At 42.0% G+C, this 26,431-nt stretch overlaps 1 protein-coding gene across 1 annotated transcript in view; it reads right to left on the bottom strand.

Annotated features, from left to right (window-relative positions):
- Window positions 1–1,845: 1,845 nt before the first annotated feature.
- mgll (monoglyceride lipase) overlaps window positions 1,846–26,431 on the bottom strand; it is a 46,464-nt gene continuing 21,878 nt past the window's right edge. The window contains exons 4-8 of the mRNA XM_071533727.1: window positions 20,181–20,317; window positions 8,774–8,884; window positions 7,313–7,402; window positions 4,775–4,990; window positions 1,846–3,304 (exon numbers count right to left, since the gene is read on the bottom strand). Of these exons, the coding sequence (XP_071389828.1) occupies window positions 3,164–3,304; window positions 4,775–4,990; window positions 7,313–7,402; window positions 8,774–8,884; window positions 20,181–20,317 (695 nt within the window). The 3' untranslated portion in view covers window positions 1,846–3,163. The remainder of the gene's footprint in view (window positions 3,305–4,774; window positions 4,991–7,312; window positions 7,403–8,773; window positions 8,885–20,180; window positions 20,318–26,431) is intronic.

Raw genomic sequence — 26,431 nt, 5'->3', positions numbered from 1 at the left:
CATTTCTAATGCTTTGGCAACACTTGCTGTATGTGACAATTAGAAGCTTTGAAAACCCAAGTCGCTAGTTAGCAATTGTTGCTCTGCTGTCACAGGAATCACAAAGTGTGGCGCATTGCGCATTTAAATTGGGCCAATTTCAACTCCCAAACATATGTGTGGGCCCTTTTCACAAAGATACCTGACAGGCAGGGTACAGATGGGTTCTCACCATTTCTGTCACCTCTGACTCTGTGATCACTTATTTTGTTTTTCAACATATAATTGTATAACACCATCCAAGTGTTGGTACTGACATATCTTTCTGTTTCTGTTGTCGACGACTGAAAACTATAAAAAAAGAAGTGATTTGATTAAGGGTCACAACATGCTAACTGGCTAACCAAGGCTAACGGTAACTTCTGTGCTGTTAGCATTTTGTGACCCTCGACCAAATAACTTTTTTATAGTGTTGCAGTCGTCTGACAACAGAAACAGAAAGATCTGTCAACGACAACACTTGTATTGTGTTATACACTATGTTGAAACAGAAAATAAGTGATCACACACAGAGTCGGCTTTTTAACGTTGCTGGCAATGGTGAGACCCGATCCATACACTACAACGAGGAAGTGGAAGTATGTCAGCCATGTTTGTGAAAAGGGTCTATGGTCCACTGCAACACTTCACTGCTTGGGAAACATGCATTAGTGCACATGCTGAGGGTGATCTGTGTGATTGCCACTATAATGACTATCGAGAAGGAATCCCATATGCTAACATCACTTTCTGCACTGTTATCCTTGTCTGGAATTCATTCTAGCAGATTTCCTCTTTTCCAAAACTATGATTATCTACGTCCTATGATGCTCCTTTTTACCGCAATGGGTGAAGCATGGCACTAACACTGGGACAGGGGTTTGAGTCCCACTGTGGCCACCCATGCTAGTAATCCATGTACTCACAGTACTGTAAGGTGCTGTGGATGAGAGCGTCCACCACATGGCAGATGTTATATGAACAGACAGAGAACTACTCTTTTGTCCACATTGACGGAGCGACGTGTCCCCCTTCGTTTTCCAGCCGGGCCCCAGCTGCAGTCTGCGCTTAATGAAGAAAATATGGTCTCAGGAGGACGACCCTAATAGTGCTGTCAACCGTGACCCGAGAGGTCAAAGGTCACAGAGAGGAGAGACCTTTTGACCTCCCAACCTCTGCCCCTCTCTCTCTCTGATTCCCACCTGCAGAGAGAAAGAGAGAGACAGCTCTAGCATCACTTTTCAATTTAGAGAGAGAGAGAGAGAGAGAGAGAGAGAGAGAGAGAGAGAGAGAGAGAGAGAGAGAGAGTAGGGGCATCTCTTTTTGAGAATCTCTCTTCTCCTTTTTCTTCACCTGGATTACTTCCTTTTCCTCATCTACATGTCCTTCCAATCTTATCTGCACTCCCCGAAAGAAGTATAGTAGTTTACATGGACAGTTCAGGTGTTGATTGGTCACTCAGCCAAAGCATAGATGGGGGAGGGGGGTCATGATGTGGCTATAGCGGTAGTCAAGAAAATATTTGGGTAGAAATATATGGGTAGAAAAGAAGAAAATACTGTATATTTGGATAGAAAAAAAGATGCAACGCAATGATAAATTAGTACAAAGATAAAAGATATTGCCTGGATCCATCACCCTGAATCGCTTGTTAGACAAGCCAACTTTTCAATAAGTAAATGTTAAATCAACATAATTATCAGGACTAGGTATTAGATGGAATAGATTTAAGAGTAGACTTCAGGCTACATTTAGACCCATTTTCATATGGAAGGTATGGGTGCCAACCATCTGTCTTCTGGGCCAGAGAAAAAGGATATACGGAGGAAGTTGGGGGGGTGGGGTGGGAGTTGTTATATATACATGGTATATACACAGTCACATGTGCTTATAGTCTAAGTTTCCTATTGACTCTGCCAGAACTGTCAGTGCAAAATGTCAGAAGGGGTATTTTGGGTTATCTGTATAACAGCGCAGTCGAGGAGGAGAGAGGAGGGCAGGCGAAGGGGAAAGCCGGGGGTTAGGTCAGGTCATATGGGGGGGGGGGTGAAAACTGAAGTGAGCTTGTTTTTGATTGCTGAGGAGAGAACAGCTCCTCCTGACCCCCCAAATCTGAACCAGGGATTGAAGTTTCCCCCTCTGCGATCAATGAAGTACTTAAAAAAAATCGTACTAGCTCACTGATTTTGTGCATTGGATACACTAGTGTTGTTTACCTTACAGCTGCTGACACTGTGATGACTTGCATTTCGGTTGCATGAGGAGCTGGCTATCACACTGAGCTAGAGAGACTGTCTTTCAGCTGGAACGGGCCTGATCAAGCCCACTTGTCGACAAGAATCCGCCCTGCTGAAGTGTCTTTGAGCAAGACACCGATTCCCTACCAGCTCCAACGGTGCCGTTCTGTAGCTGAGCCTGACCTCTGACCTCCCTGTGGACCGGGGAAGTAGCGAATAGCCCTATGCTATTCTATGCTATGGATCAAATAAAGTATAAAGTAGGAGACGGAAACTTCCCTACCTCTCGGCTGGTACTCCTGAGCCCAGGCTGGCGCAAACTAGTCCTTATTGGTCTGCATTTCAGCAAGGTCTAATGGAGGCGGTATTGAGATGGCACCCAACTGGGCTAGTAGCCAAAATGCGTGAGAAACATCCCTGATCATAACCTTAACAATGAAGCAGGGAATTTGCCAAACTGACCGCCAAATTTCAGGAGCAGTCATTTCTGACTCCACCATCCAATATGATCAATGATAATTTGGCTGATAGGTGTGTATATTCTATTATGCACAAAGAAAGAAGCATGGATAGTCTATTTTCCAAGAGGAAGAGGTGGGTATACTCTATATGCACAGAGAGAAAGAGGTGGATGGACAGTGTATGCCCAGAGGAAGAGGGGGAGTAAACTTTATATGCCAAGAAAATAATGTGAGAATAGTCTATATGCCCAAAAATAAAGTGGGTATGCTCTATATGTCCAGGAAAAGAGCTTGACATACACTGTTAGGTCCAGAGAAAGAGGTGAGGAATGCTCTGTATATCTGAACTACTCTACTGGATGGTGCGCGGGCCTCTTGGGGGACGAGGTTGGTGGTCGACGGGTCCGAAAGCGGGTCGAAGTGGGTCGAAGTGGGTCCAGGGCGGGTCTAGGAGTCCGGCTGCTGTTGTTGTTTAGGCGTTGTCGCGGCGGGGAGACGCTCCGCGATCCAGCCGGTCACCTCCTTCAGCACCGACTCGGCCACCTCCGGCAGGTCGTGGTGCAGAGCGTGGTAGCCTCCCTCGTAGACCTGGAGGGAAGATGGGAACAGTGAGAGAGAGAGAGAGAGAGAGAGAGAGTGGGAGGGACGGGACGCGAACCAAGTACTTTTTCGTCGACTTGGTGCCAAATGAGTGAGGCTCGGCACACATGACAGTCATAAAGTGAAAGTTAACCACACCACTCATCCTTCTTCCTGATGTCATCAACCCTCTTTGTGATGAGACACGACAATGCAACATGTCAACCCTAAAATACCAGTTCTGGTTTTGAGAATGAGGAAACAGAGGAGGAGGACAGATTGTCTTTGTCTTTCTATCTTTGGCTCATCTCTTACTGCCTTTCTTCCTCCTTGTGATTAGATATGTGATGATACCGTGCATGAACCTAACTCAATTCCATCTGCTCTCTCTCTCTTTCTTTGTAGCTTTCCTTCATTTTCTCATGGTTTATTTTTGTTTTTTTCTTTCTCAATTTCTTCCTCTCTGCTCCCTTCCTGCATTTCTTTCTCGCCGTGATAAAACATGTGATGATGCAGCGCCTGAACCTAATGAATACCACTTGATCACATCATGCTACAAGAAGTAAAGAATAAGCAGAATGTCTAAAGAGAAAGATGGGAAGTGACTTGGAACTCTGTTAAACCATTATCAATCTAAATTTATTTCTCTCTCTCTCTCTCTCTCTCTCTCTCTCTCTCTCTCTCCTTCCCTCCTTGTGATGAGACACATGATGATATAGTGTGGGAACTAACACCGCTTCCTTCTTTAAAAACACACATCCTTCTCTAGAGGTCAGACGGTCTCCTGTCTGTCTATCAGTGATCTGATCAGCCTGCTGGAATCATTTCTGCTTTTGGTGGATGAGAAAGCTCAAGTTCAAGTTTTGCTGAAGAGTTTCCAAAATAAGATATTCAACAACATTTTATACATGTATCTATAAAATGGTAGGCAAGAAAAAACTCATTACAGATTATTCTTTAAATGACTTGTCTTTGTAAGACTTTTGCTTGCAATATAGTACCTTTTTTGATGATATAATCAGTTGCATTTTCAAATACTCAACAATCAACATCAGGGAAGGTTTTCTTCCAAAGTGGATATACAGTGTTTTGGAATGAAACCACTTCAAAATGTGGTGCTGGACCACTTTGAACACCAAACAATACACTTCAGAAAAAAGTGGTAAACAAATCAAAACTATCTTATATTTTAGATTCTTTAAAGTAACCGCCCTTTGCCTTGATGGAAAGGCAAAGAAATTCATACATAGGATCAACTTCACTATTTATATTTGTCTAAAAAACAAACTTCAAGCATTTAAGCATAAGCCTTCAGATCAAAATGGCTTTAAGAGAATGAAAAACACAGTACATTCCATCAGGTGAGTCCAAACTTTTGACTGGCAGTGTACACAAAAATGCAATCAAATCACATAGAAGCTACTCCTAAAATGCAAAGTCAAGCCTGTGCAGTGTGAACACCTCACACATCATGCCCACCTTGAGCTTCTTGTCTGCGCTCGCTGCGTTCTCGTACATCATCCTGGAGCCTCTGATGTCGCAGAGCTTGTCGGCGTCCCCGTGCAGCAGCAGGAAGGGCCAGGCGATGGACGGGATCTCCCTCTCGATGCGCGCCGCCGCCCCCATCAGCTGCATGCCGAATGACACCCGCATCCCGCCGTGGAAGTTCAGCTCGTCGGCGTCGTACGCCTCGACCTGGCGAGGGGGAGAGAGAGAGAGAGAGAGAGAGAGAGGGAGAGAGAGAGAGAGAGAGAGAGAGAGAGAGAGAGAGAGAGAGAGAGAGAGAGAGAGAGGAGAGTTATGGGTAAGGTGGGAAGGAACTGATTGATTTACTCACCTTTTTTTGAGTATTTTGTCAGTAATTTTATTTTTACTTAAGTTCATTTTCTTTATTGTATTGTAAGTATCGTACATTTTAAATCACATCCATTACACAGTATACTTTCTGTGGCTCTCCACCAGCAACAGAAACTGGACAATCATACTGACAAATTCCATTTACAACGAACAATCAGTCGGCAAAGAAGATAAGAGTAATCTGGCTTTACTTTGTGCAGTTTATTATTATTTCACATTTTTTCCAGTCAAAAGAATCAATTTTGAACTCTATCCTCTCGTCCTTTTAGAACTGAATGGGAAAGATCACATAAGAAGTAACCCAGTAACTTCAGGAGATTTTTACACCAGTACTTTTACTTCTACTTAAATATCAGCAAAGTAACAAAACTTCTACTGGAGTATGACATTCTAGTGCTCTTTCCACCCCATAAATTATGGGGTGGAAAGAGTGGAGGTGGGAGAGAAAGAGGGGGAGAAGGAGTAAGAATGCGTTATAAAAGAGAGGGGGGCATTTATGGTAAGAGACATAAAGAGAGAGGGGGAGAAGAAGGAAGAGGGATAGGGAGAGAGAGCGGTAGAGGGAGGGTGAGACAGAGGCAGGGAAGAAGGGCAGATTTAGGGCAAAATAAAACAAGAGATAAAGTTTAGATTAGTTTATTCATAGTCAAATCGCATGGGAAAACCTCGGGCCTTTTATGCAAAACATGAACACCTCATGCTCTCACATACTTCACCCGTTCCCCATATCTATCCAGTCTGTATGTAAATAAAGCTCACGACCCACTTCAGCTCAACAGCAGCTAACACCCGCAGCAGCCGTTTATCTCGGGTCATGTGAACTGCTGCTTTGAATAATGAATGACTGGAAGGTGAACTGACACTCTGACCTCTCCAGCAGCTCAGAGGAGTCAGTGACACGAGGAAACAGAGTCTCAAATGCCAGAGCCATATGGAGAAACTCCCTCCAATCATGCATAAATTATATGTAGGTTAAAATCATCTTATGACCTTTCTTTACAAAATATGATCAATGATATTTATATCACTTTCAGTATAAAATCATCTTTGCTTTTGATATGTTGATTGATGAATTTCAGGTAGGAACATTTTTTTTAGCATTTTGGAATTAATTAGATTCAGTACAGCGTTTGTTGATTCCATAGTGACCCCCCCGCCCCCCCCGCCCAATCACATTGAATTGAAGACCATTTTTTATAATCAGCTCTCTACCTTTTTTTCCCACATTTTTGTTTCATGAAAAAAAAAAGAATAAAGTAGCCTCTTTTTCAGTGCTTGCCAAAGAGATGCTGCTAAGTTTCTAATTTAATGTAATGTAAAAAATTTGAATGATTTCTTGTATTTGCCAGCCTAGATCTGATTGGAGTCATAAAATGTCTCTGTGTGAGTCCTGGTGGCTCAGCTGGCTGAAACACTCCATGTACCTGTGATGATCTGGGTTTGAATCTAGCCTGGGACTTCTGTCACACTGTTAACTCATTTTCTAATACAAAATGTCTTTCGAGTTTTTCAAGTATTTTTTTTAAGTTAAGTTAATAGCTGGTAGTGGATGTGAAACTCGACTCTGACACCTGTCTGACTTCCTCTGACAGACTGTAGGAAGCAGAAGCAGCAGGATGTGGGATCAACATCTATTGTTACTGCAGGCTGCTTCTGAAAGGCCAGGGCTGGTGTGTCAACACACACCGACACACAAACACACAAACACACAGGTATGTATGTACACACACAGATGCATAACGGTACAACAGCACAAACAGGTCTAGACACACACACACACACACACACACACACACACACACACACACACACACACAGCTAGATGTGACAAAACCTCTATGGTTTGGAACTGAGTCAAGATGTCTATTACGGAGCAGTCTTTCATCTTGCGGCTATACAAAAATATGGGTGCGTGAGTGCACACACGTACACAGAATACACACACACACACACACACACACACACACACACACACAAATCTGTCTCTTGAGACTTTGTGAACTCTTTGTTCTGTCAGTTACACAATACTTGCATCTGATTTTACAATCACAAGTAACAATACGATAACAATACACACACACACACACACACACACACACACACACACACACACTCACACACACACACACACACACACACACACACATTCCAGCCTCTCACCTGTTTCTTATCCCGTGAGACCCATTTGGACTCGATGGAGCCCAGAGAGAGACTGGGCAGCATGTGGTTCAGAACCTTCGCCAGAAAAACCTGGAACCAACAAAAAACAAAACATGCAGAGAATTTGAGTTTATTTCACACATGAACACTTCGCCGCTGAAGGGTCTGGAGCGCGGAGAGAGACTGCTCAGTGACCTGAGGTACCACCCCTGCTCTCTCTGCTTTTCTCTAACCATCTGCCATCTGAGAAACATTAAGAAGAGATACCGTCATGTGGTGACTGCTAATAACAAGACGGAGAAGAGAGAAGAGAAAGAATGTGTGTTTCCGGGAGTGCAATCGCGTGTGTTTGCATGCAAAGCGTTTCTATATATGAGTGTGTGATCGTAGGGTATAAACACCACCTTGCTGGATGCTAATGATCAGGATGAAAAGGATAAGTCACAGGCTCTTCTGCTCCCAAGCAGGTTTTGACACCAGTCTTGTCGGCGCTTGGCCTGGAACATTAAAGGCTCTCGTGCCTTTGATTCAGTAAGAGACGGCTAATGCCGCTCAAGTGGCACTTACACCGATTCCCGCTCTGGCAAGGCAGAAAATAACAGGTGTCGGCATTATACCGGTCATCCCTAGTAGGACTGTGTCAAGTGGAGTAAGATTGGACTGACTCCCTCGTTATTAGAGGGGCTTGAATAGCGCGACTGAAAGGAGAAATCCACCCTCAGATCCCCTTAGACTGCTATACATCATTAATCTGTGATGTTCAAAGCATTCCAGGAGTTATTTTCGGGATCAAGTGTTGTAATTTACTTTTTTCGGTGAACCCGCTTTCCCCTCAACCTGCCTCGTCTGCTTCTACTGCAGTTAGTGATTTCCTACGTTTCCCAGAATGCCCTTTGACAACCCCCCAGAAAACAGGTGTAAACGTATTGCATTCAGCTACGGGTTATGGGCGTAGGTGGAGAGAGAGCGATAACAATAGCTGTTTTCCTGTTCAGAAAAAGCAAAGAGTCGTGCCCCTTAATCAAAACACAACATGTCCTGTGGCTGCATTGCATTCTGGTCTCTCTCCTGCTCCTGTGGGTGGAGAAATTGGTCTGTTTTACATCCTGAAACATTTTCTGATATCAAACCCCATTGTAGCTGCTGGAAATATCTCAATATCTTGGCCAGGTATCCTCAGGAATAATAAAAAATACACCACCACACAACAACATGGACCCAGAAACACAAGGCACATTGCCAATCGCTTTTTCTTTTACAGTGTTAAAGTTCTTTAAGGTGGATTTTTTTTCCTTTAAAGGTACTTGTATCTTTCTTCGCCCTGGAAAATAATAGTAGGCCTGTGTCAAGTGGAGTGGGCGGTTATCAGATGACTGGAATAGTGTGAAGCAGGAGGAGAGAGGAGAGGAAAAGAAGTGAAGAGCAGAACAGAGAGGAGGCAGACCGGTGGTGTGTCCGTACCTTGAACGGTGTGGCAGAGTCCGGGTTCATCTGGACCATGGGGGCGATCAGAGCCACTCCTGCAAAGTCACTGGGTCTCTCACAGGCCGTCAGGATGGAGATGGCTCCGCCCTGAGGGGGGAAAAACACAGAAAATATGTATCAAAAATGAACTGGAAATTTGAGTTAATGAGTCATTTTGTCAAACAAGGAATTAATTTATCTGTTTTTGTAGATAGAGCGCCATCATTTGTTTAATTTTGTGCTATCTATCACTTTGTAAGAGCAGGCGTCATGTTTTCAAATGGTGGATATCACATTTTAGAATTAAACTCTTTATTAAAGTCCTCATAAAATGGACTCCCATTACTTTGACTTCCAGGAAAACAGTGTACCTTTCTTGGTGACCTCATGCTGCAATATAGCCGTAAATATACAGTAAATTCCAACCAATAAAACCATCAGATTTTTGAACAATCCCGTACACTTCTGAATGATCCCTCACTGCATTATGTCCCGCCCCAACATCCTGTTTCAACAGGAAATGCATCAAATCCAGGAAGTAAAGATGCCATTTCCTGGGGTCTTTAAAGCTGTTCAATTTTGTATCTTTTGTATCATCATATCTTTGTATCTTTGTATTTTGTATCTTCTGGAATATGTTTTGGAATGTAACTCTCCATTTGTTTGGAGCTGTTAAGTGTCAAAATCTTCCATTTTGTATAAATGGTTTAAGAGGTAGAAGGGATTTTTTTTATGAAAAGAGCAAATTTGAGTGTCTGGAGGAGGAAGATATGGCAGAGGGGATGTGACTCCGTGGGGAGAGAGAGGGGTGACATGATGTACTTCTGGAAGCGACCGGTTTCCAGCCTACAATGGAAGACGAAGAGCGACTTCTCTGTCCTGACAGGAGTGGGAAGATCTTGCGACAAAGGCTTTTAAACAAAGTAGGTGAGAGGTTACGGCGCGAGGAACAGTGGGAAAACTAGTCGGAGGCTCAAGACGGGCCGTAAAACAATCCGCTCTTTTGTCTATAGACGGTGTGTGAATTTCCACCCTGCCCTCTTGTTGTTGCTGCTCTATACACAGACCAGGAGAGAAAGCGGAGGGACGTGGACCCAAAGCCCTCTGGGACACAACATGTAACTCTAAACACGAGCGCCGGGCCGCACCTTGGCACACACACACTGACATTTAGGATTGTGATTTAAATCCGATGATGTAGGGCCATGATAATTAGCGGGCGCCGTGGCTGCCAACAATCAAAATCGATTTGTCATGGTTGACTTTGGCCTGCTTTCCAGTCCTCATACGCAACGAGCATGCAGGTGCACACACACACACACACACACACAAGTACACACACTACTGTACTGTACACAGGGATGAGCCGAAAACAGACACACACACACACACACACACTCAAAGTGGTTTTATAGGGGTGAGTTTGGCCGGGACTCTCTGGAGACTAATTTGCTTCAACTTTGTTTATGTGAGCGCTCTTTGTCAGCTGTGTGAATATTCATCAGGCCGGGGCCAACGACAGGCTCGCCTCCTGAAAAGAGGCGCTAAGTAGAGAGAGACAAAACATTTCCCACCAGAAAATCTCACTTTCTAAAGACACAAACACACAAGCACGCACACACAAACACACACACACACACACACACACACACACACACACACACACACGACAGACTCGCTTTCTCAATCTCTTTTGCCTCTCACTTCCATTTGTCCGTCTCTCTCTCTCTCTCTCCTGCAAAACAGACACTTACACACGCTCCAACACACATTCACAGACAAACTTACACTCACATGCCCATGTACACACATGCAGACTCTCTCTCTCTCTCTCTCTCTCTCTCACACACACACACACACACACACACCGAAATGTAGCTTGGTCAAATGGCATTTCTCTCGGCTGATATAAGCGGCACAAACTGGCTAGTCACTTCAATCTGTTTGATACTTATTATAGGCAACAGAATGACTGAATGTAATTCCATGCAAGAAGCCATTCTGAGTCATGCCCTTACACACACACGCACACACACACACACACACACACGCACACACGTTTGTCCATTGGACCCCCGATAGAGAGAGAGATAAGTGTGAAAAGAGAGGGAGAGAGAGAGAGAGGGAGAGAGAGAGAGAGAGAGAGTGGGATAGAAACAGAGAAGCTCTTTAAGAAGCTGACTTAGACCATTCGAGGCTTCCCTACAGACACACACACACACACACATACACACACACACACACACACACACACACACTCTCTCTCTCTCTCTCTCTCTCTCTCTCTCTCTCTGAACTTGGGTGGAGAGGATGAATACTGGTATTGTATACTGTCAGTCCCCTGACACTGGGCGGACGTGAACTGTAAAAGATTGCCTGAGGAGCTAACATACTGAATTATATGGACTAGACAGCTAATACTGACATTATATGGAATAAAAACAGCTAAAATACTGACACTGCATAGTGTAAACAGCTATAATACTGATGGTACATCGTGTAAACAGCTAATATACTGATGTTACATAGTGTAAACAGCTAATATACTGATGTTATATGGATTAAACAGCTCACATACTGATGTTATACAGGCTAGCACACCAACGTAAGATGAATAGTAGCCTGCATCTATAAAATCAGGAATGGAAAATGTCATAGTCCTGTAGTGTCACCTGCAGCTATAGCGCCTTTCAGCCCAGGCTTCTACAAAACTACAAATGGCCAGAATTTGAATGAGATCTAATGGAAATGGTATGACGATCGCAGCCACATAACCCTGCCAGGCTAGACCGCAAAACAGACTGATTTATTCATATTATTGTTTAATACTTTAATACAGTGCATGCCCTGGATTCAATACACAGATAATACGGTCAGATGGGGAGTGAGAATGAAAGAAAGAAAAGCAAATCAGGAGGTAGAAAGTAAAAAAGGTAAAGAGGTAAAAACATTTTCCCTGCTCAGTCGACTTTCTCTATAGGTGAAAAAACACTGAACTGAAGAAAGAGTGAAATGGTTTAGTATGAAGATGTTGAACGAGTGACAGACATGTCTGGTTGCCAGCATGGAGGGAAAGAGGGAGACGGAGGGATGAAGAGATGAAAAAATAGAGTGAAGGGCCCTAAAACGGTGACAAACCATTACATAAAGCTCTGGCACTGAGGAAGTAGGACACATGACGCTCAGCCAGATCTGCTGATGGAGAGGAAGAGAGGAAGAGAGGAAGAGTGGGAAGAAGACAAAACTGAAGGTATCTGTCAGTGCTCCCATGACATATCCACTATTATTCCCGGAGTCCAGAGAAACTGAATACAGAGGAAATTGTAATATAGTCACTACAGTGAATCTGATATAGAAGAATGGGAGAAAGAGAGACGGAGAGAAAGAGAGAGGGAGAAGGAGGGTTGAATGAAAAGAGTAGAAAAGATGGAGAGGAATGTAGGGCAAGATGGAAAGAGGGAGAGATGGATTAGACGGGTCAGGTGATGGGGATTAAGGAAGAAAGAAAGAAAAACAAAGAAAGAAAGAGAGAAAGAAAAAAGAGATAAGAAAGGAATAAAAGACAATGAAGGAACAAAAGAAAGAGGTCTGGGAGAAATTAAAGAAAGAAAGTGTGGCCAACATCAGCTGACATTCCCGACATCACTCTGAAATTATTTCCCATTTTCAACTTCCTCTTCTGTGTCTGTGAAACAATGAACAGTAACGGGACGTTTACCAAAACCTTCCCTAAATAGAACATAAGTTCACAAACCAAACACATGGCTTGTATTACTGTACTTACACAAAATTACCTTTTAACTCCTGTAGTCATCTGCAGTGGAATAGCATCATAATAAGTGTCTCCCCATCTTGCATGTATGTATAAATGTACAACTATATAGTTCTCACATGTTATGACACTGTATACACTAAATATTTTAAATTTGTGTTTTTTATGAACTGTGATGTGTTTTGTGTGATGCAAGACAAATTTCTCATGGAGATTCTTCTTCGGGAGACAACAAACCAGTTCTTAACCTCATCTATCCTGCAGCGTTTTCCAAATTATTCCAAATTATTATTAATTGTTATTATTATTATAATGCAGAAGCAGTGAGGGGGCAGTTTGAATGAGGGTGAGACATTGCAGGCAGGCCAACTGTTAACACTAATTACACACTGTCTCCCCTTATTTCAGGTAGAAATTAATTCCAGAATAAATAACACATATATATAAAACTCAAAAAAACTACATTTCTCTATCAGTGTGGCAGGTAGCACAGGTGTTGTGAATAGACCAAAATTTCATTTGAAATCCTGACTAGACTGAAACTTCTGCTGATCAAATTGAGTGTGAATGAGTCCATCTTCTACTCCTGGGCAGAAATGAAAAGACTTCCTCCCCCATCCTCTGCCAAATCCGAACAATTCGCCCACTGGCAGCAGAGCAGGTAGCGTGTAAAAAGTGGGACTTCTATAACCACTAAATCTAAATCTTGGCTGGACTCCGCTAACTGCATCAAAGTCTCCTCAGGATGTTATTATTGGAGCGGCGTCTGAATATACAGTAAAAGCCACAGGTGGTTTCCATTGTCCTGTAAGGTTTTACGTCATCAGAAACTCACACAAGCGGAGGAGCAGAGGAACGGGCTAATAGAAACAGGATGAGGAGTCTCAGGACGGGGGAAATGGGGAAATGAGGCCTGCAACAACACAGCGACACACAGCTTTTGATTTTTTGGGGCTGGGTTTCCCAAAACTAACCGCGTTCTGGGATTTTAGATCAAGGTTTAGTTTAGATGAGGTTAGATGGTTAGATTTACTCCAAAAGAAAGAAAAAAACATTCAAGATGACGTGATCCTGACAAAGAAACTAAATGACATCAAACAAGGATGAGAATGGTACAAAAACAACAAGTCAGGCAAAAAGAATACATCAAAATGGCTCCGGGGCAGCAAAAGGGAATGCCACACCAAAAATGAAGTTTATATTCTAGCATTGCCAACAGGTATGAACCAGAATTGAAACCTTAATTGGATGCAAGAACTCACACAAAATTCTTAACAAAAATCTATTCAATATCTATGGAGCAGAGCCGGATTCGACATCCCAGTGTTCACAATTATTGAGTGAACTGTCCTGGGACACAGGAACAACATACATGAATTCCTAAATTTGGGTGGCATTCCCCTTTAATAGACGATCTTACTCCCACTAGTACTTGCGTAGTGAAGCTGGGGCTGGCACCAAACTGGCGGGTTTAGGGGATGGGTTGGCATAAAAGTGAAAGTAAGGAAGGAAGGAAGAGAAGAATAATAGGAAACTAGGGATGAGAGAAAAGAGGGCAAGGGAATAAGCTGCAGGAAATATAATAAATGTGAAAACAACAGCCTCCAGTTGCTCAAACCAGACAGGGAGAGAAGAAGAATCAATGAGCTCAGTGAACTTCAGCTGACTCTTTACTCATTAGCATTGTTTGGCTCAACAGTTATACTTCCTTGCCAATTATCAGCTTTAATTACTTTATATATAGCACAGTGATCAGGAGAGGAAAGTGAGGCTTGGAATAATGAAACAACCTCTAAACAAGGAGATTCAGGAAATCACCGGCTTCCTGGCTGCAGGAGCCTCACATCTCCAAACAATCCAAACTTTTCAGGAATTTAGAGAGACTGGCTGAACTCCCAACCTACATACACACATTTTTTTTTATCCATGTAGGGTAGAATAACAGCTGTCCCCTCTGGTTAAAAAAACAAAACTTTTAAAATGGTGATGGAAAAAGTGGAGAAAAAAGAGATGGAATGGAAAGAGAGATGAAAGGAAAATAGAGGAAAAGAGAGCAAAGGTATATAACAAAAAGGGAAGGAAATAAAAAAGGGAAGAAAAGGAAAGGAAAGGGAAGGGAAGAAAGGAAAGGAAAGGACATAAGGAAAGGAAAGGAAAGGAAAGGAAAGGGAAGAAAAGAAAGGAAAGGAAAGGAAAGGAAAGGAAAGGAAAGGAAAGGAAAGGAAAGGAAAGGAAAGGAAAGGAAATGACATAATGAAAGGAAAGGAAAGGAAAGGAAAAGAAAGCAAAGGACATAAGGAAAGGAAAGGAAAGGAAAGGAAAGGACATAAGGAAAGGAAAGGAAAGGAAAGCAAAAGAAAGCAAAGGACATAAGGAAAGGAAAGGAAAGGAAAGGACATAAGGAAAGGAAAGGAAAAGAAAGGAAAGGAAAGGAAAGGAAAGGAAAGGAAGGAAAGGAAAGAGAAGGGAAGGGAAGGGAAGAAAGGAAAGGAAAGGAAAGGATGGCCAATTACCGGAAAGGAAAGAGACAGGAAAGGAAATGGAAGGAAAGGAATCAAGGAAAGGAAAGAAGAGAAAATTAAATAATGAAAGCAAAGCAAAGCCTGCAAGGAACATAAGGAACTGAACAGGTGGCGGGATGGAGGGAGAAGCAGAAGAAAGGAGGAAGAGGAAGAGAAGATGAGAGGAGAGATGGAAGGACAGGTGGACCGGCTTACATGTCCTCAGTGCAGAGGGAACAGGAGGATAAAGGAAAGGAAAAAAACGATGGAGGGATGGACAGAAGGTAGAAGAGAGAGAAAAGAGAGGGAAGAGAGAAAGAAGAAGAAAAAGAAGAAGAAGACGGGAGGAGAGGAGGAGAAGAAGAAGTTGGTCCAACTGACCTCAGCTCAGTCTTACTGTTTACAGAGTCTAAACCGGCACTCAGCCTCCATCTGGGATCCCGGTGTAAATGTTTGGCTCACACACACACACACACACACGCACACACACACGCACACACACACGCACACACACACGCACACACACACATTAACACCGACACACAGCAAAGGCACAGGAACACACGGATGCAAACAAAAACACACATACATAAACATGCCCTCACACACACGCACACACACACACACACACACACACACACACACACACACACACACACACACACACTCCATACTCGCCTCTTCAATCTATACACAACCTATTTCAGGACCAGCATCTGCGCTCCTAAAAGCTCTGATTGTTTTGTGAACGCAGCCTCGTTCTTCTTCGTGTAAATATATTGCGCAGCACTAAAAGGTTTTTGCAGAAACAGGCCGGCACGTTGAACGCAGCTCTGTTTACAAAGGATCCGAAAAGCCTGACTGACAGCGCTGGATAACATTTACAAGGAGAAGAAGCTGTTGTTTTGAATGGAGAGAAGTGTTTGTGTGAAGCATCGGGACTAAAAGCTTGTTCGTGTAGCAGAGAATAATATTTGGGTGCTGAGAGAGAGAACCATGAAGCAGGGAAACGGTGCTGAACGCAGCTCGGTCATCCTCTGATTCCATGAAAGAAGACTAGAGGAGTAGAGCTGGGCGATCACGATAATCATGAGGATCTTTTTCAATATCGATACACTACCAGTCAAAAGTTTGGACACACGCATTTCTCTTTATTTTTTACTATTTTAGAATAACAGTAAAGACATCAAAGCTATGAAATAACACAAATGGAATTATGCAGCGACCAAAAAGGTGTTAAACAAATCAAAACTATCTACTATATTTTAGATTCTTTAAAGTAGCTGCTAGAGCTGGGTTTAAAAAATCGATTTTCCGATTCAAATCGATCTTCATTTGAATGATCCAATATGGATTCATAAAATCCCAAGATCAATCTCTTAATATATGCCCAATATATGCCTGTAGAGTCTGTAGAGTTGCACAACTTGCACTATATTGTGTTGACGGCTTTAGTGTGTTGGTCATGTTAAATAAAAAGTACATTAATGTAACTGCTTTGGGGTCAATTCTTAATGTAAACTTTAATAGTTTTAATAATGCACCAGGTTAGAGGGTTCCTTATACGATTTACAGCATTAGTTCTCTGAGAATCTCTTTCATATCCAAGCAAAATTGATATTGTAACTGAAATATCCCTAACCGAATCGATATTTAATCGAATCAAATCAAATCGGAAATCGAATCGAATCGGGACCTTGTGAATCGGAATCGAATCGATTCAGGAAATCAGTGGCGATTCCCAGCCCTAGTAGCCGCCCTTTGCCTTGATGGAAAGGCAAAAGGCTTTGGAAAGAAATTCATACATAGGATCAACTTCACTATTTATATTTGTCTAAGAAACACATTTCAAGCGTTTAAGCAGAAGCCTTTAGATCAAAATGGCTTTAAGAGAATGAAAAACATAGAACATTCAATCAGGCGTGTCCAGACTTTTGACTGGTAGTGTATATATATCACATGTTAAATAATCAAATGAATGTTCATCCAATTAAACTGAATGGTAATGTTGAGGAGTGATGTCAAAGAAAACAGAAAATTTCAAATTATATTCCTACCATACCTCATTTTGTCAGAATTTTTAAATCATAATTTGCTCGTTACCATCAATTTAGACAGCAGAAATGTGTGTCATGATATCCCAAATGATTCCACTGAAAGACAATAAACAATAATATTGAATTATCGTCCAGTTTCTAATCATAAATAATGATGCAAACAGCCTCGTATGCCGCATTGTCTTAATATCTTAGCTTCACAAGGACAAGCTGCTCTGTTGAATGAAAGCCAAGCCAAAAAAAACAGCCTTTCATGAACCATTCTAAAAAAAAAAAAACATTAGGCTACATGAACTTTTTTTAATCCTTCAGAAACCTCCAAAATATAGAGGATCCGGTCTGTAAAAGTGTTACCATTTACCCAAACAAGGACTTGGGTTAACTACTTTTTTTTTTTTTTTTTTTTTGTTAAACGCACCATGTTGCGCGATCAATCATTTTTTTCTCTTATTGTGGAACAAAGCTCTTCATATCTTTTTGCTGTTGAATGCAGCCGGCTCACTGAATCACTGCTGTGCTGAAAGATAACAAGACTCAGCGCTTCACATGGAGAAGCAGTTCTGTTCAGTGCAGATTGTGAATTTCATGTGTTTACAAAGGAAAGCTGTCATTCTGAATATGGATTGAACGCAGCCTGCTCGTCATATTTCTCGTTTCACATTTTGTGACACTGAAAGCAGCCTCTTCTTTATACAACATCAAATATTTTACTAGCTGCATACCTTGAAAATTTGTGCATTCAAAGCTCTAGTCCATGTTGATATAAAATGTGCAGAATGCAGCTTGTTTACCCAACAGTGTACAATACATGTTTGAGTACAGACTGACTTGACCTACAAACCCTGACAATAAAGGTTTACTGTATAATTCACCACACATATCTTTTGTGTAATATCGATTACTTGTGCTAAAAGTTAGCGGGTCACGAAGCTCGACAAGGAGCGGCTGTGATGCTGAATACAACTCTGTCCTTGTATTAAACTGAATAGACTGATGGACTAAAAATAGCTCCTGGCCTAGATGCTGTGTTTTTTTGCCCAGACGTTATGTAATTCTTCTCAATGAGAATCCTGCTTTAACATGGTATCTGCAGCTTTCACAAAGACAAATTTAAGGCCTTTTTAATGCTACCTGGATTGATTTTAAGACCAACTTAACTTCAATATAAAGAAACGAAAAGCTGACAAAAACTGCAGATTTCCAAATGAACACAGCTTATAGAAGTTCTGAAACTACCAAAGGGCAGCTTAAGGAAATGGAAATTAATTGTTTTCAGGCATATTATCAAATTGTGCTTATTAAAGCAGATTAAATGAATAATAGGATATGTTTTGCATACTGTGTTAGCTTAGTTATTTGTAGGCTATTTTTTATGGAGATTCTGCACATGATGAGGTTACAGATGTAGACCCACATACATGCTATTTTTATTGTTAGTGTGTAAATCAATCGGTCAACATCTGGTTGTTACAATCACATAATGTGATATATCTCCTCTGATGGGTTAAATTCTCTCAAATTTTCTTATTTTTCTTATTTTTCTTATTAGTACGTTTTTTATGATGCCTGTTTGGATGATTTGTATCAGCTGGCTGTAATCACCATCAGGTTCCTGGCTGCTGTTTAATAGGGGTCACACCCACAATTGTTTCAGTAACGCGGAGGAAAGCCTAGGGCTAAAACACTTCAGTTTTTTTGCTGCTGTGCATCATTAAAGAAGTGATGTACACTTATCTGTGAGTGCTAATGACTTCATTTGTTATTTTTGTGATTTTTGGGTTGGCACCCATTACCCTCTAAAGACTGTGAGTTGAGCATGCCAGTTCTTTCGTTTAAGCATACTGTGTTAATGCACAACACTAGATATCACCGAATGTAAACAATCTGATAACATCTGATAATAATGAATAACTGTATTTAAGACATTTTCATACGTTTTAAATGTAAAAAGGTACATTTTGAGAATTTAAGATCCCTTTAAGACCCACAGATACCCTGTTTAAGATTAAAGAATTAGGGGAATCAGGGCAAAGTGAATCAGACAAAAAGAGATGCAGGCATGAGTGTCGTGTTGTAAACGGACTTGTAACTGGAAGGTCGGCGGTTTGAATCCCAGACTGGCTGGGAAAACCTGTCTGGGGAAAGTGAATGAATAACGCTCTCTCCCCTCCTTCAACAAACACCTTCATGGTGCCCTTGAGCAAGGCATCAAACCCCTAACTGCTCTAATGGAAGTTGCTCAGTGCAACTACAGTCTGCTGCTGCTGGTCACTGAGCAGCTTCCAGGTGGGAATGTGTGTCAGAGTGTGAATGTGAAGCAGGGCGATACATGCTCAGCAAACCTTCCCTGGGTAAATGAAGGTTTGTGTCCTGCAAAAAACCCAAAGACAGCTGGAATTTGCCCGTCACACACAGAACATGTTTTAAAATGTGCTGCAGAGCGTCACACACAGCAGGAGTCAAAGGAATAGTCATTTCTCTCTTTCTTCTCAAAAGGTTATTACTTTGGAAATACTTTTTGCTCAACAGTGCGTTTAATATTAAAACAGGCAAATTCTATTGTTATTTTTATCTTGATTGCATGGTAACAGTTCTGAGGTTTTTGATGGCTGGAAGACTATTTTGGGACATGAAACCACTTTAGAAGATCACACTGAAAGAAGAGTGTGTGCCAGCTCTCTTATTTGAGTGTCACATCGTTGCAGGAAACCTCTTAACTCTAATTTTGGTGTTTTTCATTACTGTGCTTGAACAGGACTTGATCTTCAATTTTACATCTCTCTCTCTCTCTCTCTCTCTCTCTCTCTCTCTCTCTCTCTCTCTCTCTCTCTCTCTCTCTCTCTCTGTTAGCTTTGAAATCCATTCAAAACATATTCTGTAATTTTAACCCAACAAGCAGACAAACATGGGCGAGAGCGAGAGTCTCATGATCCTGCAGCTTCAAACAAAACCAAAAAAAAGTACGAGCGGGATGAGCCTGTGATTTCTTTTCTTAATTTCTGGGCAGGAAAACGAGGTTTGAAGATACAACGTTTTCATCAGGCGCCATCTTGGTTTCCTGCCTGCTGTCTTACCATGGAGTGTCCCAGGATGAAGACGGGCAGGTCGGGGTAGCGGGACTTCATCAGGTCGATGTGCTGCAGGGAGTCTCTGATGTAAATCTGGAAGTCCTTGATATTCATCCTGTCTCCTTCACTCTGACCATGGCCAACTGGGAGAGAGAGAGAAGGAGAGAGAGAGAGATCTTTGAAGAGCTATCCAAGTGTGTGTGTGTGTGTGTAAGACAGACAGAGAGAGAGAGAGAGAGAGAGAGAGAGAGAAAGAGAGAGAGAGAGAGAAGATGGAGGGCATCAGGGAGAGGAGAGAGAGAGGAGAGGAGAGGAGGGAAGGAGGGAGGAAGAGAGCTGGGAGGAAGGTGAGTGCTGAGAGGAGGAAGTGGGGGGCGTGAGGTGGAGAAAGAGGACAGGAGGGAGCGAGAGAAGGAGGGAAGGAGGGAGGGCGATGGATAAAAAGAGGGGAGGTGAAGGAGGGAGGAAGTGGCAGAGAGAGGTGGGAGGAAAGTGCGACTCCAGAGAGGGAAATGGAAGGCGTGAGGGAGGGAGAACGAGGGAGAGAGGAGAAGAGTGAGAAGTGAGATGGAGGGAGGGAGAGGAGAGATGGAGAAAGGGAAGAAGGGGTGAGAAGGAGCGAGGGAGAGAGGCAAAGGAGGGAGAGGAGAGGGAAGAAGTGAGGTCTTCGAGGGAAGAAATGGAGGGTGTGAGGAAGGGAAGGAGAGAGGGAAGGAGGGAAAGAAGGAAGGGAGGAGGGGAGAGCAGGATGACAGGAAGAAGAAGAAAGAGAGGGAGGTGGAGAAAGGGAAACAGAAGTTGATCGAGGAGAAACGAAGGGTGACAGGAGAAGTCAGGAGAAAATGGAGTGAAGGATGGAACGAGAGAAGGGGCAAGAGAGAGAGAGAGAGAGAGAGAGAGAGAGAGAGAGAGAGAGAGAGAGAGGAAGAGAAACATGCGGAGGAAGAGGAGGAGGAGGAGGAAGGGGAAAGGGAGGACAGAGAATTGTGACTGACAGATTGAAGAGAGGATGAAATTGCTTTCTCTCATCCTCATTACTGTCTCTGTAGACAGGCAGACACTTTCAAATAATGTGTGTGTGTGTGTAGGTGTGTGTGTGTGTGTATATGCGTGTGCGTGTGCGTGTGTGTGTGTGTGTTTGTGTAATTTGTTAGAACATTCCACAGCAGTAGGTTAGTGTGTGTGTTTGTGTGTGCATATATGAATGTGTGTGCATATATGAATGTGCATGCATTTATATGTGTGTGTGTGTGTGTGTGTGTGTTTTCCTCAAGCATTCTGCAGCAGTGGCTAAGAGGCGAGGTGGGTTGCCATGGCGACCATTGAACCATAACACCAGTGAGCTCCTAAACATTCACAACATGTGCAGCTCACGCCTTCTCTAGCTGTCCATCTCAACCCCACACAACACACACACACACACCACACCTTCTCTCTCTCTCGCTCTCTCACACACACACACACACACTCACACACACACTCACACACACACACCTTCTCTCTCTCTCGCTCTCTCTCTCTCTCTCACACACACTAATTCATTCCCTCTCTATGCATCTGTGTGCCTAAGTGCGTGTCTGTGTGTGTACATGTTGCGTGTGTGTGTGTGTGTGTGTGTGTGTACTTATAAATGCATGTGTGTGTATGCAGGAGCGTGTCTTGCCCCTGTGTTTCCTGTGTTTTCCTGCTCGTCAATACCGAGCCGATCACCACAGCCTGGAAATCGATGTATAATTACAGGAACAGTGAGCGACGGAGCGCTGCGAACTGTGATCAATACACACTATAATCCCTGTGACAGATCGATGGCTTCACACTGCACGCACACACACACGCACACACACACACACACACACACACACACACACACACACACTTAGGCATTCAGACAAGCAGACAGACACACACAGAGGCAAACACACACTGTGCAGAGTACAGCTATTGGTAAAATTTCAAAAAGAGTTGCAGCAGGCAAAAACCAGCAGTGATATGAATATTTTTCCTGATATTTTCATGAAACAAACATAGAGTCCTCGTGCAAAAAACTGAATCCTATTCTATTTTTGGTGTGTTGGCTACTGTAATATGGACAATCTTGAAATTAAAAAACAAAGATAGCCCGCACTTTGTTTCTTTTTGTTTTATTTTTCTTTCTTTGTTGGCACTAATCCTAACCCGTGCCAACAAAGAAAAGAAAAATAAAAGAAGAAGAAACAATGGGCAGGCCATCATTGTTTATTTCCTGATATTTTCATAACATGTGTTTTTATAGTTGTGTGATTTTAAAGTTGATGACCGCCAACAAGGGAATTTTCAAGCGTCTAATACAATATCAAACATGGCAAGAGTAAACTAAGTAAGGAGACAGATCCATGGTGTCATTTAAAAAAATGCCGGATCGCCCCCCCCCCCGATGAATGATGCAGTCGAACCTCTGGGCCAATCAGTAACAAGTATGTCACCTTGTTTTGAGCTGTATATTGCTGCACCCATGGGGCAATCAGTTGAGATGCATCATTCCCCAAGTTTCTGCAAAATCCAGTCAACGGTCTGAGATATCACATATGACGCATGAGAAAAACAAAGAAAGTAGCTCCCCCCTTTTGTGCCAAAAAGTGTGATTTGGAAAGCTGAGATGCATCATTTCCCAAAGTTTGGTCAAAATTTGATCATGATCCAATGTCTGATATGTCACACATGACAACAAACAAACAAACCAATCTATTATCCTCATACAGAAAAGGAATATGAATACATTGTGTCTACATGGAAATGGAAAACAACATCAAAACACACCAAATAACCCAAAACAACCCCAAAAACGAAACACTCAACAAATAGCTTGGTCGCCCTTCATGATCGAGTGCCAAAAAGTGAAGGTACATGATATAAATTAAAGATATAGAATAGACTAGACTAGACTAGACTAGACTAGACTAGAATAGAATAGAATAGAATAGAATAGAATAGAATAGAATAGAATACAATAGAATATCTTTATTGTCATTGTACAAGTACAATGAGATTAAGTTTGCAGCTTCCGTACTCGATGCAATAAAAGAACAATAATAAGGTAAAAATAAAACAATAAATAATAAAAAAAAAAAATAGCGATAAGGTAGCAATAAAGTAACGAACAGTATAAACAGTGTCCCGCAGTAGTAGTAAATAGAACTACAGCTCGGATGTGCAAAGCAGCAACAAAACCAGTGCAGTAAATGTAGATATAGAGTCATTCATAAAACACAAGGTGGATGAATGTATTGATCCCAGAAAACGGAGGTAATTAACACAGTATCCAGACTAACACAGAATGAGAATGAGAGTGGCTGTGATATAAATTATATCACAGCCACAGCAAAAGTCCTTAATATTATTATTTTTAATAATATTATTTTTCCTGATATTGACCACTCTGGTCAGCTACTTTATCTAACTGTAAGTGGTAGTAGGGAAATCCTAAAAACAGATAAACTTGATTTCAGTATTACAGAGTATTACACCTTTGCCTGATAACACTGTAATATCAGAACTGGTGCACCACTAATAAACACAGACACAGTAAACAAACACTGACATCAAATGAAACCTCTGCCCTCTCGCTCTCATATTCCTTTATAATAACCTGATGATTAATTATCTTCCTTATAAAAACATTAATAGGAGAGGAAACCACCAGCCACTGTAGCTTGTGAATGAAAAAGATCCAGCACACCTATAATTAGATTTAAATACCTGAGAGACAGAGAGAGAGTGTGAGAAAAAAAAAGAGATTGACTTGACTGCTGGGATTTCTTTCAGGAGCTGCAAGGTGTGTGTGTGTGTGTGTGTGTGTGTGTGTGTGTGTGTGTGTGTGTGTGTGTGTGTATGTGTGTGTGAGAGAGATAAAACTAGCGTCCACAGGGACTTGTTCCAGTTCAGTATTTTCCACTGAACAGTGACATTTACTGAGAGTCACTAAACAAACTGGATCTCTGTTCGGCCTCAGTCAGCCTCATCTTTCACTCTCTTTTTATAAGAACTGCCGGGCTTTATTGAAAATACCGCCTCAGTAAATATTTTCAAATTTACACTCGAGACTTTCTATTTCTTTCTTCTTCTCCTCTTATTTCTCTCTCTCATTTTTTTATAACCTTTATTTATCTATGGAAGTGTTTGCTGCACACACACTCGCTTCCAGCAAAGTCCTGCTACACATTCATGTGAGTTCACACCCAGTGCGACCACAGTCTTCTCCTGGGCCGCTGGGGGTTAAGTGCCTTGCTAAAGGGCACCTCAGTGTTATTTCCCTTTCTCTGCCGTGTTTTCCCTGCCGCTCCATTGATTTGAAACAGAAATACACACTGCCATAAACCCAAATAGTATCAAAGCTAAGATTTCATTTGGTCCTTCTTTCCCCTTTTCTTTACAATGCTTTCTCCCTCTCTCTCCCTCTTCCCCCCTCTTCATCCCATCTCTCTAGTCCTATAGAATAGAATAGAATAGAATAGAATAGAATAGAATGGAATACAATAGAATACAATACAATACAATACAATAATTGCCGCAAAACAAGGGCCAGTGGAAATTGTTTTTGGTCCAGCATAATGGAATGGACTGGAATGAATTATCTCTGTTACATACATGGACACAGAGCAATAAATACACATCCAATAACATCTAATGGAACTGATGGGAACAGAAGGTGTATACCGTATTTCCTCTAATAGTGGAATAGTCAATTAAAAGCCGGGTCTCCGATAATGGCCGGAGGCGTGGTCGGCCCGAACAAATAAAGGCCGGTCCCAAATACAGGCCGGGGAAAAAAACAAAGGAAACAAGCGTGAATTCACAATAGCTGCAACCACGTACACACACTGTGTGGCTATAGGCCGCCAGAGAGTGGGGAAATTTTTGTGGACCGACCGACCGACCGACAGACAGAGCGAGCTATAGAGCTGCTGGTCGCAGCTAAAAACAAGGGTGGATACCGGTAAACTCCTGGTGCCTGGTGGAAGTCTCTGGAGCATGCCGTCGTTGATTACCGTAATTATCGGTAATGCATTACAGTAACAAAAAAACGGCTACCTAACGAACCTCAACAGAGGCAGATCAGAAAACAAGGACGGCTTCGTACTAAAATATGAGCAAATATACTTATCAAACAGAGGGAATTAGAAATAAAGGCCTGTCTCTAATATAAGCCTGCTTCCAATAAAGGCCTGGTACCCTCTGCAGTTGAGGTAAATAAAGGCCCGGGGCAATATTAGAGGAAATACGGTAATGAGCAGGTAATGAGCAGGTGTTGAAATAATAAGACAGACCTTGAACAAAGGGTTAGGGTTAGAAGACAAGATGAGCTGAGGAAGTATTTTTCCATGTACTGCATGTAGACTCTGAACATGGAACACACCTATGAAGTAACTCCAGATAAGATTACCCAGTATGCACCTGTTGCAGTAGCAGTAGCAGCATCCTTGTTTGAAAAGCATGAGGTTGTGGGTTTGTACCCGATGCCACAGTGTGTCAATGTAATGATCAGCTTTAAAAAAATATATATATATAGTCCTGTGTATTTAAATGAGTAGAGTCTGCCAGGGTTTGGGGTTTGATTCTTGTTGGATCAACTCATACTATAGATGTAGGCACTCCTGATACTAAATCTACTAAAAAATCACATATGCACTCATGATACTGTAAGATACTGATACTGAAGATTTGGATAAAGGGCAAAAAAATCTGCAACCTTTCCTACAAAGTGCATGAAGAAAAAACAACCAAAAGAATGATGAAAAAATCTGATTGTACAAAATGCTATTTATTCCTATTGAAGACTTAGCTGATGAAGACTGTGATATACCGTCGGTTTTGACTACTATTGAAAAAAAGTACTTATAGTAAGTGGCTTTGGATAAAAGTGTCTGCTAATTGACAACGCAATGTAATGTAATGTAATGAAACAAAAACAGCTATTCCTGGAGAATGTAGGACAAACTTTAATTGGGCTAAATTCATACTTGAGGTGCTTTGGATAAAACAGGCCATCAAATATCGATGCTATGGTGGAAAAAAAAAACCTCATATCTCAATCTGAGCAGCAGTGTGGCCAAATTGTTATAGAGACTGTCCTGTAACCAGAAGCTCACAGGTTTGAACCCCAACCTGCTCACTCATTGTAAGTCGCTCTGGCTAAGAGTGTCAGCTAAATGCCTATAATGTAGATTTGTGTGTGTTCTGGTCTCTCTCTTGTTTGAGCACCAAACCAGTTCTCCCAGTGC

Source organism: Centroberyx affinis, unplaced genomic scaffold (genome assembly GCF_046629955.1).
Source record: "Centroberyx affinis isolate AG114_WGS23_722 - 3 ecotype Tasmania unplaced genomic scaffold, CSIRO-AGI_Caff_v1 ptg002412l_1, whole genome shotgun sequence".
Taxonomy (NCBI): Eukaryota; Metazoa; Chordata; class Actinopteri; order Beryciformes; family Berycidae; genus Centroberyx; species Centroberyx affinis.
Note: the sequence above shows the minus strand (reverse complement) of the source record. Positions and strands in the feature narration are given on the sequence as shown.